This window comes from Bicyclus anynana, chromosome 9 (genome assembly GCF_947172395.1).
Source record: "Bicyclus anynana chromosome 9, ilBicAnyn1.1, whole genome shotgun sequence".
In the NCBI taxonomy this organism is placed as follows: Eukaryota; Metazoa; Arthropoda; class Insecta; order Lepidoptera; family Nymphalidae; genus Bicyclus; species Bicyclus anynana.
Window position 1 is genome coordinate 14,399,184 of NC_069091.1, and position 17,948 is coordinate 14,417,131.

At 36.4% G+C, this 17,948-nt stretch overlaps 1 protein-coding gene across 1 annotated transcript; it reads right to left on the bottom strand.

Annotated features, from left to right (window-relative positions):
• Positions 1–3,812: 3,812 nt before the first annotated feature.
• LOC112048982 (malate dehydrogenase, mitochondrial-like) lies at positions 3,813–10,877 on the bottom strand. Its single transcript, XM_024086697.2, has 7 exons — positions 10,668–10,877; positions 9,385–9,588; positions 7,928–8,122; positions 7,110–7,325; positions 5,737–5,869; positions 4,768–4,942; positions 3,813–4,145 (listed from the first exon to the last, which is right to left on the bottom strand). Exons 1-7 carry the CDS (start codon positions 10,815–10,817, stop codon positions 4,016–4,018), a joined length of 1,203 nt encoding a protein of 400 aa, XP_023942465.2. The 5' UTR covers positions 10,818–10,877; the 3' UTR covers positions 3,813–4,015.
• Positions 10,878–17,948: the final 7,071 nt, after the last annotated feature.

The window sequence follows — 17,948 nt, forward strand, 5'->3', positions numbered from 1 at the left end:
CGCGCGCTCCGTAAACATGTGATAGGGCTGCCCGCTTCCAGCATTTTAATTACATTTGCCAACTTTGTGTTTCCATTTAGTTATGTGATTGTAAATATACTTTTTTTTAAATAAACAAATAAAATACTTTGTAAATTGTAGTAAAATAGGAAGTGATCAATAAAATGCGTGTTGTTTTTTGATTGGTATGATGGACCTTTATATATTTATTTTGGTGATGCTTCTAGGTATTACCACCACACTAGGTGACCAAATAATAAAAAAAAATCAGTCAAGTGCGTGTCGGGCCACGCGCAGTGTAGGGTTCCGTAGATTATGTTAGCACTTTAATCCCTTATGTAATGCACAAAAATACCGATAACGATACCCCCACACTATAGAATAGACGATAAAAAATTGATCCTGACTTGGCATGTAGGGAAGAAACTACAAAAAACAAATTGAGATTGACCGGGTTCGCTAGTAGTTTAATAAAAAAATCTGGATAGGTATATTAATATCAGCTGGCTCTTTACTCTTTTTATTCAAATACATTAGAGTATGAGCAACACAATAATGTTGTTAAATTCAAACAACTTCTTTACTTAACTTCTTTATTACATTAAAATACAGGTATACAAAACATACATCTCATAAGATTTAAATCTATGTATTACATAATAATCAAAGAAAACAACCTAAATGAAGAAGTTAATAAATAATTATTTAATAATATTATATTACCGTTTATGTCATTTACCTATTTACACAATTTTATCATTGAAGCATTTATTTATATATATATTTTTTAAATTATGCCTTTAGAATACAAAATATTAATCAAACTTTATAAAAATTATAACTTTTTTCCTAGTCGTCATAATTAAAAAATCCAATACACTGCGTTCGTCACCGCGGCACAGTCGCAACGGTCTTCACCCCACGATCACCCCACGTACGAGGTGCGTAGGTATAGCTCGCGTTTCGACCTTTAGTATGAAGTCCACCTACTGGTTATACTGTGGCTCGGGTCAATTGGCCCCACATCGCTACGACGAAATAAAAAGGAAGGAATTTAGCAGTATGGGAAATATTCATTATTTACTTGTAAATTCATTATAGTGTAAAGTTATTAAGTGGGTACATGATACAGTTTTAATTAAGGTTTTACCTCGTAATGATAAATCAGGTCAGTCAAATAATCATTTATTCATGATATAGTTTTAAGGTTTTACGTAATGAAAGAATATGCTGTAAACTCAGGTCAGTCAATAATCCTTGAATTGGCCAAATTCTCATGAGACCTTGATTTTACCTGAGATATTCAAGGGAGAATATTTCTGTGTTTCTCTTGTCTTTGTTTTTAGCTACTTAAGTCAGTAGGTACATAAACCATTAATTTGTATATGTGTGTATATGCACATTAATTTGTATATGTGTATATATACACATTCATTTACAAATTAATGGTTTGAGAAAACGCTTATTCCATCGGGAAGTCAATCGTCATCGCATTGAACTTCATCAATTGTCCGCCATCTTGGGGAATTACTGCTTCATTAGTGCCGTTGTTATCTCATTAAGACAAGGTTAGTTGTTCACTAACAAAGTTGGTATTATGATGGACAACTTGATCACGTGGTCTGTCGATACCAAATGTCATTCCTATACATTGTTGAATTGTCGAAGCATTTGCGATCGTAGAAAGAGAATCGACGTACCACTTGGCTACATGCCCAGAGATTCCGTGGCAAGTTTCTTAAAAACAACTTTATTATTTTCATTTTATAAAATTTATGAAAATCTTTACAACAATTTTTAGTGTTTTTATGATCTAAGTAGGTATATCTCATATTTTGTATGAAATCTCAATTTTTTATCATCTATTAATTAGTATGTAAAGCAAGAATATTTTACTTGACTTTAATTACTGTAGGTAGTTAGGTAATTTATTATTTTCAGCTGAGTGTTACTTATACAGTTTCATATGTACCTAACAGTCCTGACATTGGAACTGTGAAGGGCAACGGATTAATAGGAAAGGTCCAAGATAAGAGCGAAAGCGTGCAAGAGTAATTTAATCGCAATTTCGGTGTAAAAATATATTTTTTATAATACTAGTCTAAATTCGACGACGATTCCAAGCGACAACGCACTCAAGACTTAACCAACTTTTTCAACATCAAACCCCGATACTAAAGCATCCTCAGGGGATGTTACTCTACAATGCTCAATTAGTAATTTTACTTTAAGTAATATACATTAAGTAGACCCGGTACTTAACTTACTTTTCAAATAAATTTTATTTTATTTTGAATTGTGTTAAATATAGCACAACCTATAACGCTCCGCTTATCATAATGAGGCGTGCAAATGCTTTTACCGCTAACCGCTAACGCTTATGACTTGAATCATACAACGTATGAGCGTAATCCCACAAAAGGGGACGCCTCCCCAGCGAATAGCGACCGTCGACAGCAAGGCCAAGCTACAAGTTCAACATCTAAATCCTATACTATACCTAACATTGTAGCTAGTACTGTTACTACACTAAGGACACAATTGGTGCTCTCATAGCTCATTCATAGAAAGAAAGAAAGAAAGAAAGAAAGAAAGAAAGAAAGAAAGAAAAGTTTATTCAGAATACACATCATACAAAGAAAAGAGAGAAAAAAAAACAATAAATTAAATACATTGCAACTTGCATGATGTGATCCTAAAAGGGTCACCACTCAGCATATTGCAGTGTCCGTAAGGATACCGCGCTTATCTTCCGTGGAGCCATTAAGCCATTCATATATCTATACTTATTATAAATCTGTAGAGAGGTCAATTCTGTACATCAAATATATTCCCAAAATAACTATCAGGGGGTGATTAGTAATCGATACTGATGCCAAAAATGCAATCAGTAAAATTTTTGTCTGTCTGTCTATATGTTCGTTATAGAAACAAAAACTACACGACGGATTTTAATGAATCTTGGTACAATTATTCTTCATACTCCTGGGCAGGTTATAGTATACTTTTCATCACGCTACGACCAATATGAGCAGAGCAGTGAAGTGAAATGTTGGGAAAACGGGAGAAGTTGCTCCATTTTTACAGCTATTCTACTGTAAGGACTGGATTAAAGAGGTCTAAGGGCGGACGAAGTCGCGGGCGTCCGCTAGTCAATAATAACAGCCTTTTTACAATGGCCCGCAATTTTAATTAATTATTACATTTACTGAATTAATTACTGTAAATGAAGTTAAGGAAAAAAATGTAGATACATCTTTCTCAAAGGCTTCTGTAAAGATTTTTCTGTGAAGCCAAAAAACGAAAGAAATCTATAGAATGTTTTTAACACGTGACAGGGTGGAAGTTGCGAAAATTTTCGCGTCACGTGTTTCCCTTTCGAGTTTCGCTTTCGTGTAATGTAAGGTTTCAGTAAGCGTTCTGTAAGTAGGTAATGGAGCGTTATTTTATTTATTATTTTTGTATTTTTGAACAAATAGGTAAGTCTTTCTTTTCGATTAAATAGTTAGGTATCTACTTATTAATAGAATTATGTAATTAAATTTTCAAATCTTACGTCACAGTATACAATCTTACGTTGTACATGTATTTTGGGCTGGATAGGTTACTTTTTTTGTTAATAGTTAGTTGTTAAGTTAGTGGTAACTTTCTAGTTAAAATCCCTGACGTACTTAGTCATGAAATAAAAAATGACGAGTATGGTGAAACTAAAATAAATGAAAACAAATAAATACGAAGTTGAAACTTTATTTTTACCAAACAATTTTAACGTTACAAAGTATAACGACTATGTAATTTTGTTACATCATCTTTGTGTACAGGTATCTGTAGTCTAGGGGCAGTTTGATACTGTTACTATCGCGTTAACGTAAACGCGAATTTCCAAGGAATTGAAACAGCGCCATCAAGTGGCACGGCTGCACAACTGTTTCAATTCCATATAAATTCGCGTTTACGTTAACGCGATAGTAACAGTATGAAAATATTGAAAACTCCCACTAGGCACACTGTTCTCCTATGCGCAAGGCTTGCATACTCTGCAGGGCGGATAGTTACAACAGGGGCAGATTTTGCAGGGGTGAAGACTGTATTCGTTGCCCAGCGCGTAGCAACTGCCCAGGTTTGTCAAATCTTCCAAGTCACATCTGGAAGATATTGAGCTTTGTCAAACTAAAATCTGGTATCTACTTTTATATTTAATAGGTTACTGCTAACTCATCTGTTTTTAATTGATGGCTATTTATGCACCACTTGCGAATCGTTGATTTTTCCGGGATAAAACGTAGCATATTATGTTCTGCTCCAAATTCCCATCTATCGTTGCATAAAAAATTATCTAAATTGCTTTAGTGGTTTTGCCGTAAAAAGGTAAACAGATCAACTGACCGAAAAAATAATTTTCACATTTATAACATTTTAAGAAAGACAAAGACAGTTTTTTTATTTTGAGAACATTGCTATATCTTTTAAATATTGCCAATAAAGGGTGTTTTTTTTTTCTTTTCATAAAATAGGATTCGGCGCGTGAGGTGTGAGGAGTGCGCACATCGGGCGTGTTTTGTTTGGGCAGTTAGTGCAGACCAATGGTTAAGTAAATCTGATTATCCTTCTCCAGTTAGCCGGAAAGACTGTGTTGTGACTGTTGAATACAACTCCAGCGAGCGGAGATCGGACACGTAACCTCTCCGTGTCAAGTCTTCTTTACCGTGGATCAATAGGCTTATATCGTGGAGCAATACAATGGGTATAAAAAAATGATGATCTAACTTGGCGTCTTCTAAAAGCATAGTCTCCGTCTCGTTGAGCTTGGGTACCGCGTACTGCACGATGCCGCCCCTGCCCACGGTGACTGGAGAGGCGCAAATCCGCATGTTGTAGCATTGCGCCGGGTCGTCTTGCTCCACCAGCGCACTGTCTATGAACGTTGGTGACTCGAAAAGACCTAATAAATGAGATAATATTTCATGATAGCCATGTCATGATTCTTTCGTGATATCCCAGTGGATCCTCTGCAAACCTGCAAATCTGAGAATTTTGCGTGTGTGAAGTCTGCCAATCCCCATTGGGCCAGCGTCGTGGCCTATGGCCTAAGCCCATTGAGCCCACAGCTCCCACTCTGGGAGGAGACTCAAACCGAACATGGGTTAATGATGAATATTTATTTCTTTAATAAATTAAAATATGCATCTACAAATGCACCTACCTAGGTATTACCGTGGCGCAATGAATACATTTCAATACAAAAAAAAAATATTGTTCGAGAGGAAAATAACCATTTCGCCTTACGTGCACGGAAAACTTACTTTTTCGTACGTAACGTATTTTCTTCGCTGATGAAACAGTTGCGTCCCTTGAATCCTTAACGACGTTCGGGACTCTTTTTGTATTCCTCACTCAGCTCGCTAATCTCAGAATCCTTCGCTTATTCTTAGAATACTTTACTTGCAAGGTATTCAATGCACACTCGAAGCAAAAATAAAAGCTGCCCAATCTTCGGACATAATGTTTTGTCTATACCTACTACTATCATAAAGAGGTAAAGTTTGCGAGGTTGTAGGGAGTAATATCTGGATCTACTAAACCAATTTTGAAAATTCTTTTACCTACCTATTTATTACGTTATATTTGTGACTTTCATAGGGTATATTTTATCCCCGTATTCCAACGGAAACGAGAACTACGCCACTAAAACCGCGTGACGTGTGATAGTAAATTATAAAGTAAAGTGCACTCGACCTTTCATAATGCTAGTCACAAATCTGGCAGTAGAGAAACCGATAGAGAGATGCCCCTGTTCGTTGTTACACTTCACTCTGCAGATTATGTCTTCTGCCTCGCGGACTAGGCGCGTGAGGCAGTCCATTTGCGACTGGAAAAAACGGTATAACGCCTACATTATACAAGTATTAAGGTCTTTAGTACTTTTAGGTAGGTACCTTATACAAAAGAAACCGACATCAGTCGAAAAAATTGAAAATGGGGCGCCATTAGAACACTTTGTTTTGAACATAAAATATACTAATTATTTGGAGTGACAAAACAAGAGACCTTTTGGAAATTGAAATCTATTTAAGTTTTTAACCGACTTCAAAAAAGAAGGAGGTTATCAATCGTCGTAACCTTTTTTTTATGTATGTTTACCGATTACTCGAAGAAGCCTGAACCGATATGAATAATTCTTTTTTTGATTGAAAGGGATACCAAGTTAGTGATGTATTAATTCAAGCCATTTAAATCATAAAGATTTAGGATTTTTAGACAGTTCTTTCAGAAACAGCTTTAATAAACACAGCTCTAACTTGGTACCGCCTTCAAACTAATCAGAAGGTAGCACATACGATGTTATTTTTCGTTTTTTAGTATAGTAGAAACATTTTTGTGATTTTACAGTCAGTTGTATTTTTTTTTATATTATTTTTTATGAAATCCTTTATATAGATACAAACGTATTAAGGGTACATACATAAAATTAAGTAAGGAATATGCTTACATACGTACGTGACTGACATTGAAGCGGCTCGTCTTTAGCCCTCGAGGGAAATGTATTCAAGGTTGATACGAAGAATTACCTCCTATCCTATTATAATAAGGTTATAAATTACAATTAATTAAATACCTATAAATTACTTATACCTTATATACCTATATATACCTACATATTATAACTGCATTATCTGAATATTTATATATTATTTACATTACATTACACTAATAATAATATATGATAAAATCCGCTATCTTAGTAGGTACTTACCTATACCCTTACTTTGGGCACAGTACAATAAGTATATTGTGCTTTGGGGTAAGAAGTAATGTAATTGTTCGTTTTGTTATTTGTTTTGTTTGCTTCTGTTAATGTTGTTTGAGTTTTTGTTAAGTATGCATTCGTTTGTTGCATTTTTTGTTTATTATTAACAATATCATTGTAGGTAACTTAAAATAACGGATATTTCAGTTATAACATAATTTCAGTTATACTTGATATAGTAACGATTCTCGCGATTAACTTCCCAACCCTACTGATTGTCTTTGGTAACTAGTCGGCCATTATTGTTGTGCCTAATGGACATCTAAGAAAATTTTACATATACATATATTTTTATACTTACCTGTGGGAAATTGCACAGACTCAAATTCGCAGATTCCTTGGCAGCAGAGAAGACGGGCACTCTGGTGCAGCGGCCCGTGCCGCCCACCACCGGCGTGATCGTGGTCGCGGGGTCGCTCTCGGTCAGCGCGCAGAACAGCTGGTTGGCGCGCATGGAGTTGATGGCGTTGACACCGAGCACTCTGCACTTGTTGTATGCACATGCTAGTTTCAGGGTCTGGAAGGGTATCGTCAAATAAGGTAACCGCTCCTGGGATGCGTCAAAGACATACGAGAATATTATCGACCAATAGCGACAAAATCGAAAATATTGTTCTCCCTTCCTTTTTTTTTGCAACGAAAGGGAGAACGATAATTTCGATTTTGCAGTTATTAGTCGACATAAGTATGTCGTGGCATACTGAAGTTGGTTCAAATGCGAGTGCAATAAATAAAAATACAAAATAGATTTCTGTCTCTCGGAAATTACTTAGGTAGGTATAGGTATATATTTGTGCATGCACGGCTTCGGAAACCTACGAACGGCAAAGTTATATTTTAACGTGTGTTGTAGGAATTTTCTTCGGACAGTCAATTTATTCCTGATGGATGGATGATTATATCCTGACTTTGGATGTAGGTAGTGGCAAGATGATAAATCAAAATCAAACTCTAAAGCCAAAGGGAAGACCTTGTGGCCTCCGTGCGCGCACGTATTGCATGTTGTGGAAGAACATCTCCTACAGTTTTACACAGCGACGCATCACTGTCTACTGTCAAACGCTTGTCTGCCATCTTACAACCAAAGCAAACATACTACCCGGTATAGTGCCTACTAACATCAACACAGAGCGCAAAGTTGCAGTCGACAGGCGGCGTCTGCACCGCTACGACGGCTTGCGGACAGAACTGCGCGCACGCAATGGCCGCCGTGCGCACGTGCTGCATGTTCTGGAAGAACAGCTCCCGGTCCGGGGTGCAGCACTCCGCCGGCGTCACGCGGTGGCCGCCGCATATCAGCACCACGTCGCTGTCCTGGACAATATGGATGATGATGGTTTTTTTTTTTAATTTGATATGAATTAAGAATATGCTAATAGTACCTTAAGCAATTTTGTAAAAGTAACAGGGTATCTGTGATCATTATTTTCGGAGCTATAAGGATTAAAAGGTCAATTTTGCGACTGTGCCATAGTTCTCTGATAAACGCACCTAAATGGCAGTTCAACTCAGTCGTGTGATTTACAGAACATTTTATTTTTATACGCTATCGCGCCAGCCACTCACGATCAACTTTTCCATCAAATCTACACGCTTGTAAGTGTGGATCTCAGATTATTATCATCGTACACAGCATATGCATGTATCAATAGTGAATAGGCAAGCTAGATAAGCGCGTTCCATTATAGGCTGCATCATTGCTTAGGCTTGCATGCAGCGAAACGCTGGCCTCGTACCTACATAGTACGTATCGTAAAAAAGAACAGGTAGAAATAGCATACATCAACAGAGAGGCACATAAACTCTGCCCTGAAACGCCTCGATCGCCGAGCACGTTGTTGTAGGGCTCGTAGAGTAGCTTGATGACCTTTTGCTGGTCCACGGCCACGACGCCCACGTCGCTGCCCGCGCCTCACACTGTCATCTGCATTCTGTTCCTACTTTTTCGCTTCATTTGGTACCAGTAGATGGCGTTCTTAGAGAACTTTGAAACAATCCCTTTCTGTACACTTCAAACGGGGCTGGGGCATTTCAAGAACCTTTTGCAATGCAGTTATGCCTTAAGGCTCGTAGATGGCGCTTTTATTTTTGAAAGAAGTTTTACTCTAACACCAGCCACTGACGATCAACTTTACTTACTACCATCAAGTCTGCAGGACGCTTAGAAATGTGGGCAGTGTCAAAAGTATCTAAACCATACGGTCAGGCCCAGCCCGTCCATACGGCGAACGGAGCTGTTGCTCCAGGCGCCAAATCCTAAAGAGCGCCTAAATGATAATCCTGGTCAACCATAGACGGTACTGCGACTGTTTTTTAATTGGCTATCCCAGAGTATGATCGAGATTGGTGACCCCAGAGTAGATCGAGATCTTCGCGTTCCATTTTTACTTTACACTCATAATTTGGTATATGTCGACATAATTAGGAGCAAACAGGAGAGGCGGCATAATTGGATCTCGCTCCATTTTAAAATTTGCTTCGGACCGGCGCTGCATACGGTATGACAACCTAGAACGCCTTTCAATAAATGACATTAATTTATCCTATTAAAACAGACAGAAGGGTAGAAAGCTTACATCAAGAGCGTGGCACATAAACGCTCTGCCCTGGAACGCCTCGACCGCGGTGCTGGTATCGATGTGCGCCAGGTCGGTGGCGACGCCGAGCACGTTGTTGTCGGGCTCCTCATCATACAGGGACAGCAGTTTGATGACCTTCTGCTGCTTGAGGAACAGAGAGGCGATGCGGCCCACGTCGCTGCCCGCGCCTATCACTGTCACCTGCAGTGTGTACTTGTAACTTGGTTTTTGAAGTGATAACTTCTTAGAAGAGTACACCGTTTGGTAACGTAATGCGTTACGGCGCCACTCTGTCTAGCTTCCCTTCGTCCCGAGACGCACATGTCGGAAACGGGTTGACATGCAGAAACGGATTCAAAGGGCAAAACACTATTATTGAATGAAAGTCTGTCAGGTCTAATAATTCCCAGCAAGAATGTTACCAATATACCCTTAAATGACAGAGAATAACCTTGACTCCCGGACGTGTGACATATATGGGTTAAATAGGTCTTTTAAAACTAGTTGACACTCCCCCTTCTCCACTCCCCGCATATCCCAAAATAATCCATGAAGGATTATTGGATTATCCTCCAAGAGGTATGGACGGATCGAACGTCACAACAAGAATGAGCTAGGCCGCCAGAGCGGTCTCCAACTACTCCCCACCTAACTCACGGAACATTTCGTACCTACTATATAGGCTCGTGATGACGCAAGCCAACCGATAAACTCACTCGCGCCGATACACACGATTTTTTTTACACTTACGCCAGCCACACACAATCACAACGCTCAAGGTGTGGGCTAATCCTTTATGTCGCTACATGAAATGCGACAGGAGGAGTAATGTAGCCACACGTTTGTTTACTTCTCATGTCACTCGTGCATTCGTGTGGCGGGCGGATTTAGCTCAATAGAGCTAAAATTCAGAGCCGTTTATAAAAATAATCATCTATCTTAATATCCTCTGACCTTAGACCAATTGCCATAGGACCTGCTTGCCTTATGATCTAACGCTGTATATACACTCAGCGTCTATAGAATCGACGTTTCATATTACAAGAGTGTGTATTACTATTGAAAAATTATAGTTGTGGTTAGTGAAAGGACACACAACAATATATTTATTGGTGTTAAATATTTTCGATGTGCGAGTTTACCTCGTCCCCCTCAAAAACGACGATCTTGTTGGTGAATTTGAGTGCGATACAACTTTAAAGGTAATTGGTCTGAGCCTCTAACTAATCAGATAACTAATTACTCTTTACTTCTATCAAATCAATGTTAATTGGCCTCACCTTTTGCGGTGGAATCCTGGGTACCTTGCAGATCTTATCGCAGTCCCTCTCTATCTGTGCCATCACCTCTGACATGACGTAGTTGTGGTGACTACACTTGGGAACTACCAGCCATCTGGCCACCCTCAAACGTAGAGCCCTCCCCAACATAGCTAAAATTAATATTGAGATTTTCAAAACATGAGTATAGTCTGCAAGGTTTTGAATTAGCAAGTAGGTATATTGTTTAAATTTGTTTTACAAAATTTTTAATTTGTATTATTTCGACATTTTTTTGATTGATATTGTAACTTTGACAATATCAAGGATAAATAATGAAAGCGTAGACCTTATAGACAGAGAAAAAAAATCATCAAAACAACAATTCCAGAAAACGTTCAAATATTAACAAATTAATGTTCTGCCATAGTGTAGCGGAAAGAGTAAATTAATTCAAAGGTGTAGTAGATACTCTGTACCGACTCTTAAATCTATGGGTGTAGCCATAGATAATACACCTGTAGCGATAGAGTTTAGCTAATGGAATCGCCTGCCAAATTTAAAAAATCATTTAAACAACTAAAAAAACGTGCGTTTTCATAATTTGTTTAAACTTTTTTTTGTTTGCGAGTACATTACTACGTATACTATAAGTATTCAAGTCAGTTATTTCAATATTTGCACTATACTTTTGAGAATTTACTCCGATTTTTTTTTTATTTGGCGGGCGATTTCATTCTCTACTTTCATTAGCCAAACTTTATGTATCTATGGGTTGAACTGAGGTCTTAGGTTTTAATTTTAAAACAAGAACAACAGGTTTGGAATCTACGAAGCCCTATAGATAGAGGTAACGCATTTTCTATCTGATATCTCTATAAATGGATGTGAAATAAAACAAAAAGATGGAACAGACATCAAATTTAATAGATAAGTTTCACCTATAATACAATATTATAATAACATTCATATTGATTATTATATTGTCTACCCAAATACAGGCATACCTTAACCGTGTAGGTACAGCACAGGGATTAAAATGACTAGAACTATTCAGAGTGGAAGCCGCCTAGACAACTTTTATAGATATTTTCAATTGATTTGGCAAAAACTACTGTCGAGCTGGTTTAGAAAGAGTAACTTTGGCCAAATTCTAACGTGACAAAAATTTAAATGCGTATGAAGGTTAGTGTATTTTTACTTGTTCAATTCAATTCTCCAAAATCTCAACATTGAAACCCAATTCATTGGCTGCTTGCCAACAGAAAAATTCTTATTCAGTTGGGTAAACCAAAATGACTGATCTCAACAATTTAAAAATATCATAAACAAAATTTATCTTAGTCATCTATAATACAGATATTAAAGATGAGTAAGATCATTGAAAAAATAATTCCGTGCATGCGCATGCAACTTTATTTTATTCGTTTTTAATTCATTCCGGATGTCTTTCAATTAATATTTTTCGTAAATAAGTACATAACTCGCATTTAGTTTATACAAAACAGTAAAACAGTTTTACAATAAAATAATTTTAAATTAAAAATCGATAATAATTATTTAGATAGATATTTTGACTTTAAATTTAATAAAAACACTTTTAACGCTCAAGGAGCGGTAGGTAGCGACATTACTCATGTGTATTGACTTACGGGCAAGGTCAGGCCGTCAAGAAATTAAGAACAATATTCATGACCCAGTAAATAAATATTACTATAATCATGACTACATAAATAAATATTACTTCATTCGTCAATGAATATCAGTATATTTGTGACGTTAGCTGATAAATATATCAGAATACATTAGTAATTTGTGCGACTAGGTACCTATAGGTAATTCTGAGAAATTTTAGGGAAAAAACAGGTTACTAATAGTAACAACGTTTATTTCTGAGTTTACGCTCTATAATCAAAAACTCTTTAAATTTAATAAAAACACTTTTAACGCTCAAGGAGCGGTAGGTAGCGACATTACTCATGTGTATTGACTTACGGGCAAGGTCAGGCCGTCAAGAAATTAAGAACAATATTCATAACCCAGTACATAAATATTACTATAATCATGACTACATCAATAAATATTACGTCATTCGTCAATAATATTTATTGACGAATGACGTAATAGTATATTTGTGATGTTAGCTGATAAATATATCAGAATACATTAGTAATTTGTGCGACTAGGTACCTATAGGTAATTCTGAGAAACTTTAGGAAAAAAACAGGTTACTACGTTTATTTCTGAGTTTACGCTCTATAATCAAAAACTCAAAATTCAAACCTATCAAATGAATACTTTTATTTGTGTTTTTTTCACACATCTTATAGGTATATGACGCTACCTGAACTTAAAAATTAAAAATACATATTGTGGCACATTTTGTGTAGACAAATAAATACGTCAGATCTTTGTATTACTGCACTTAAAATTAAACAAAGGAGTAACGAAAAATATATTCTCAATATTAATTATGTAATTGAATATTACAACAATATAACCGTGTATTAATTATAATCAAACGTGCAATCACTTTGTGTAAAACAAACAAAAACACAACACAAATTATGTGCAGTTTCATCAAAAGTTTAGGTTCTAAACAAACCAAAACTTTATCAATAATTGTAAGAAACTTAAAGTAGGTAGTTTTAGGTGAATATTATGAGGTCGTGTCACATGGACAACAACGTACCGTTTACTTCCAGAACTTTAGTACTTATCAGTACTGAGATGCAGCCAAATAATTATAAACACTTTTTTTATATAGACCACAGATGTGAAGAGATGCAAAAATGTCTATTCAGTCATTTAATCTTAACCTTTTGTGTACATTTTGATATCAATAGAACAGATATCCAGTCGCCCTACGCGTATGCCAGGCGCCAGCCAGTATGCGTCAGCGACATACGAATATATCTCATGTAGGCTTAACATGCGACTACGCTCAGACTAATCACATAAAGACCTGCCTCGCAAAAATTTACCCCTCCGTCAAAGTATGAGATCAACGATCTAACGTTGACTATTTTCGATGGGTGAGTTTACTTCGTCTCTTCACAATGTCAAAAAACAGACAATGTAAATGTCAAAAAAACGACAGACAATTTTATTTCTTGATTTTGGCTGCAACACTCGTCCTTATGTAATTAGTCTGAGGACCAAGGAGATATCTAGTGAGGCGAAATAAGACACATGCCAACCTAAAACTTCTCTCCACGATATAATATTTCCTTGGTCGCAAGCTAGGCCTCCTGGCGAGACTTCTCGACCAATAGCAAGGAAATCGAAAATATCGCTCTCTGTTTCGTCTCTAATTAGTCTGAGGACCAAGGAGATATCTAGTGAGGCGAAATAAGACACATGCTAACCTAAAACTTCTTTTCACGAGATAATATGTCCTTAGTCGCATGCTGACGACCCTTCTCGACCGAAAATATCGCTCTCTGTTTCGTTTCATGTATTGGGACGAAAGAGATAATAGCTACGTGTAAGAAAACATAGACAATAAGCTATCGTGGTGCACACTCTAGGCTTACAGGACGCAAGTATATCTAGACGGCTCGCGTGAAATGATACATTTGACCCTACATAGTACTGCAGCTTCGCACGCATACCTAATATTCACAACCCATCTCAAAGTACTTAGATATAGATCATAAGAAGTGTCTCAATCACCAGTTGTACTCCGCTATGTACATATAACTAGTAGCTACAAATAGTAAGTAGTAGCTAATTGTTGTAGCTAGTAGTAGTGGGGGCTTACTATTACACTTAAGCAGATTTATTACATTAATGTAAACTACATGATATTATTGTGCTGTAAAATGGCTGATTACATTACACATTGTAATCAGCCATTTTTACTGACAAATATCTCCCCTGCACTACAAAATTTGGAGCTCTGGAGGAGCTCTTATTTACTGATTAATCTTTTTGTGACAAAGATAAAATCAAAAATAAATCTATACCAATATATAAACAAGAAGAGTTTCTTTGTTTGATTGAACGCGCTAATCTCAGGAACTACTGGTCCTAGGTACTGATTTGAAAATATCTTCAGTATTAGATAATCCCTTTAACGAGGAAGGCTATAGGCTATATATTATCCCCGTTTTCCTACGGGGACGGGAACCATGCGGGTATAACCGCGCGGCGTCAGCTAGTTCCAATATATAATATTGAAGAACAAAAATATGTATTTTTACTGAGCTTGATAAATGTTCTTTTACGTGTTGCAATGTTTTATCAATACAAGCGGAGTGAACTTATCTTATAACTATGTAAATTTCATTAAATTTTTATTATACTTGTTTAAAAGTTATAAGTTAGTCCCAAACTGGATTTAGATTTTCTTTTGAATAAAAGAATATTTACCATGTGTTTTTTTTAGTATGACCAATATTCCCATTCCCCAACAACTAGTCGGAAAAAACTGTATAACGCGTAGGAGTGGGTACGACGACAATAGACAAACGGGGCGGGGATCGAACCACCACCCCTCCGTGATGGTTCGGTCTTACCGTTGAGTCCGACCGCTCTTACCGTTGAGCTATTGAGGCTATAAATATAAAGATTCTAAGCAAAACGCACAACTGGACCCTCATCTGCGCAGTAAATGTCATCACTGCCACACGGGAAGTTGACTCCCTTCAGTAATCTTCTTATAGCTAACTAGCAAATGCCCCGCGGTTCCACCCACGTAGTTCCTGTTCCCGTGGGTATACGGGCATAAAATATAGCCTATGACACTCGCAAGAAACGTGGCTTTCTATTGGTAACAGAATTTTCAAAATCGGTGCAGTAGATCTAGAGATACCAAACCCTCCTCTAACAACTTTACCTTTTTATAATATTATAAGCGTAGATAAGTTTTGCAAAAATATATCGTGTGCCTACACAAGACATCAGTCTGTTATCGACTAAAATTTCCGTTCAGTGCATAATTATTTAAGGTCTGTTTATATCTACAGACATGTAGCGTGCCAGACACTTGCCGTGACAGACAAAATAATATTCTTCTTTGAAGTATTTAAAACTTAGTATTTAAATAAAAATTTGGAGGCTTTACAAAACTCGTAGTTAAGTAGATTTCAAAATTAATTATTAAGATATTATTTGTTTATATTTTATTTATTTGATATTCTTCCCGAAATATCTAAGAATTCGAATCGAAACATAAATAAAGTAGAGATAACTATTTTCTCTTTATGACCGAACTCTATTTAAGTATAGACACTCAAAACGAAGCTGCAGTTTAAGTTATACGAATATAATGAAGTAGGTATTATAGCTTAGCAACTTCGTTCGTAGCACTCCCGATGGTCTGCGCGGGCCGGGGGGCGTGTAGCGACGAATGAAAAACCCACGACTGATGCACCTCACTTCCCCGCACTCACGATTTAACACTCGCACAGTCTTTCCCCCCGTCGCCCGCATATCATGGGAGTGTCATCAACGAAGCTGCAGTTTAAGTTATATGGATAGTTTTAATGAATTAGTTATTATAGCTTGGCAACTTTGTTCATAATACTCCCGAAGGTCCGCACGGGCCGGGGGGCGTGTAGCGATGAATGAAAAACCCACGAATGATGCACCTCACTTCCCCGCACTCACGATTTAACACCCGCACAGTCTTTCCCCCGTCGCCCGCATATCATGGGAGTGTTATCAACAAAGCTGCCAGACTATAAAAAACTTGAATTGTTTCTTATTTTGTGTATTTATCAACAAACGTAATCAATAATATATATTTAGGGCGAATTTAACACGACAGTTATTCCATATCGTATACATGTATAGCAATTTCATTTTAATAAGTACAAACCATTCGGTACAGAAAAATAGAAGTATAGAATTAGAAAATTTCAAAAAATATAGTATCCAAAATCCATTTGAAGACAGCTGCTAGTGACGTTCGTTAGTCAAAGTATCGATTGCAAAACAACAATTACATTTATATTTACAAAAAAAAAAAAGACGCGATGACGTCACTAATAGCTGTTTTGAAACAGACTAGAGACATGGTATATTACACTGTTGTTATATTATTTTGTAATTTAAGGTATGCTAGTTTAGTTTTTTTTTTCTAGAATGGTCTAAATATGTATTCATAGACGATTCTAGAACCAGTATGCATCGATCTCCTATTAAAAAGTGGATGCACAATCAGCGACCAAACAACGTCCCCATTCAAAGAGTGCCAAACAAAACTTGGCACTCAATACAAGTAGTCGCATTTGCAAATTCAACCTTAAACTCAGTTTTTAGAGTTGAATTTGCTCTACATTTGGGATTTTATTGAATATTGGACTATATTTAAATGCCTTTAGGTATAATTTTCTTTACCAATAATCCTAAAACTGTCAAAGCAAAATTGGCCAGTTTTTAAGTGAAATTCTCTACATGATTGTGCGTCCTTTTATTATAAGAGGTCAATGCCAGTATGGTATAATTCCGTCATTTAAAAAGACAAACCAATATAAGATTTAGGCCTTTCACAACTATAACAGAATGTCAGAAGGAAGACAGTGTAAGAATATATTATTATTTTAAATTTAAATTTTTGTAGAGGCAACTTTTTACTTAGTGACAAGAATAATTACAATACAAGGCAAGAACAACTCGCGTTGCGTACACACATTATAAAACTACTCGTAACATTGACTTTTTACAACTACCCACACTAATGCAAGTTCATTTGTGAAGTAATAACAGCCTACGTTAAATAACCCAAAGTGGTTCGCGACTACTTCAGCTAGATGGCGCTACACGCAACATTTTTTTATCTGTAAAACAATATGGCTGCCCAATCGGGACCTCTGCAGGCGTCCGCTAAACATTTCGATATTTTAATCATACTAATGCAAAACTCACATCTATCTACAAGAAATTAAATAATTTAGATGTTTTGTATCAGACTTATAGTTTGGGACGACATTTTTATCAAACAATGACAAAATTATAAAAAGTAAGAAATAGTATCAAAATTTACGACATTAACGAAATTGTTGATATTACAGCTAAATGCTAAACGCCTTTACCAATGTATCAATCTCAAAAAAAAATGCTAATTTTGTAAAGTACACAAAAAAGCATAGAATAAAGTTATCTGGTTTGATTTACCAATTTTTTAATTAGTCTGCCAATTATTGTAAAAGTATTTATATATTGTAAGTAATTTAAGAGTATTAAAATTCAAGCAAAAAAGTATGATTAAAATATCGATACAGATTTATTTCTTTGGGATTTCCTACCCGAATCAACAGTTAGGTACATTCTATCACAATTTATAATGCCTCAAAT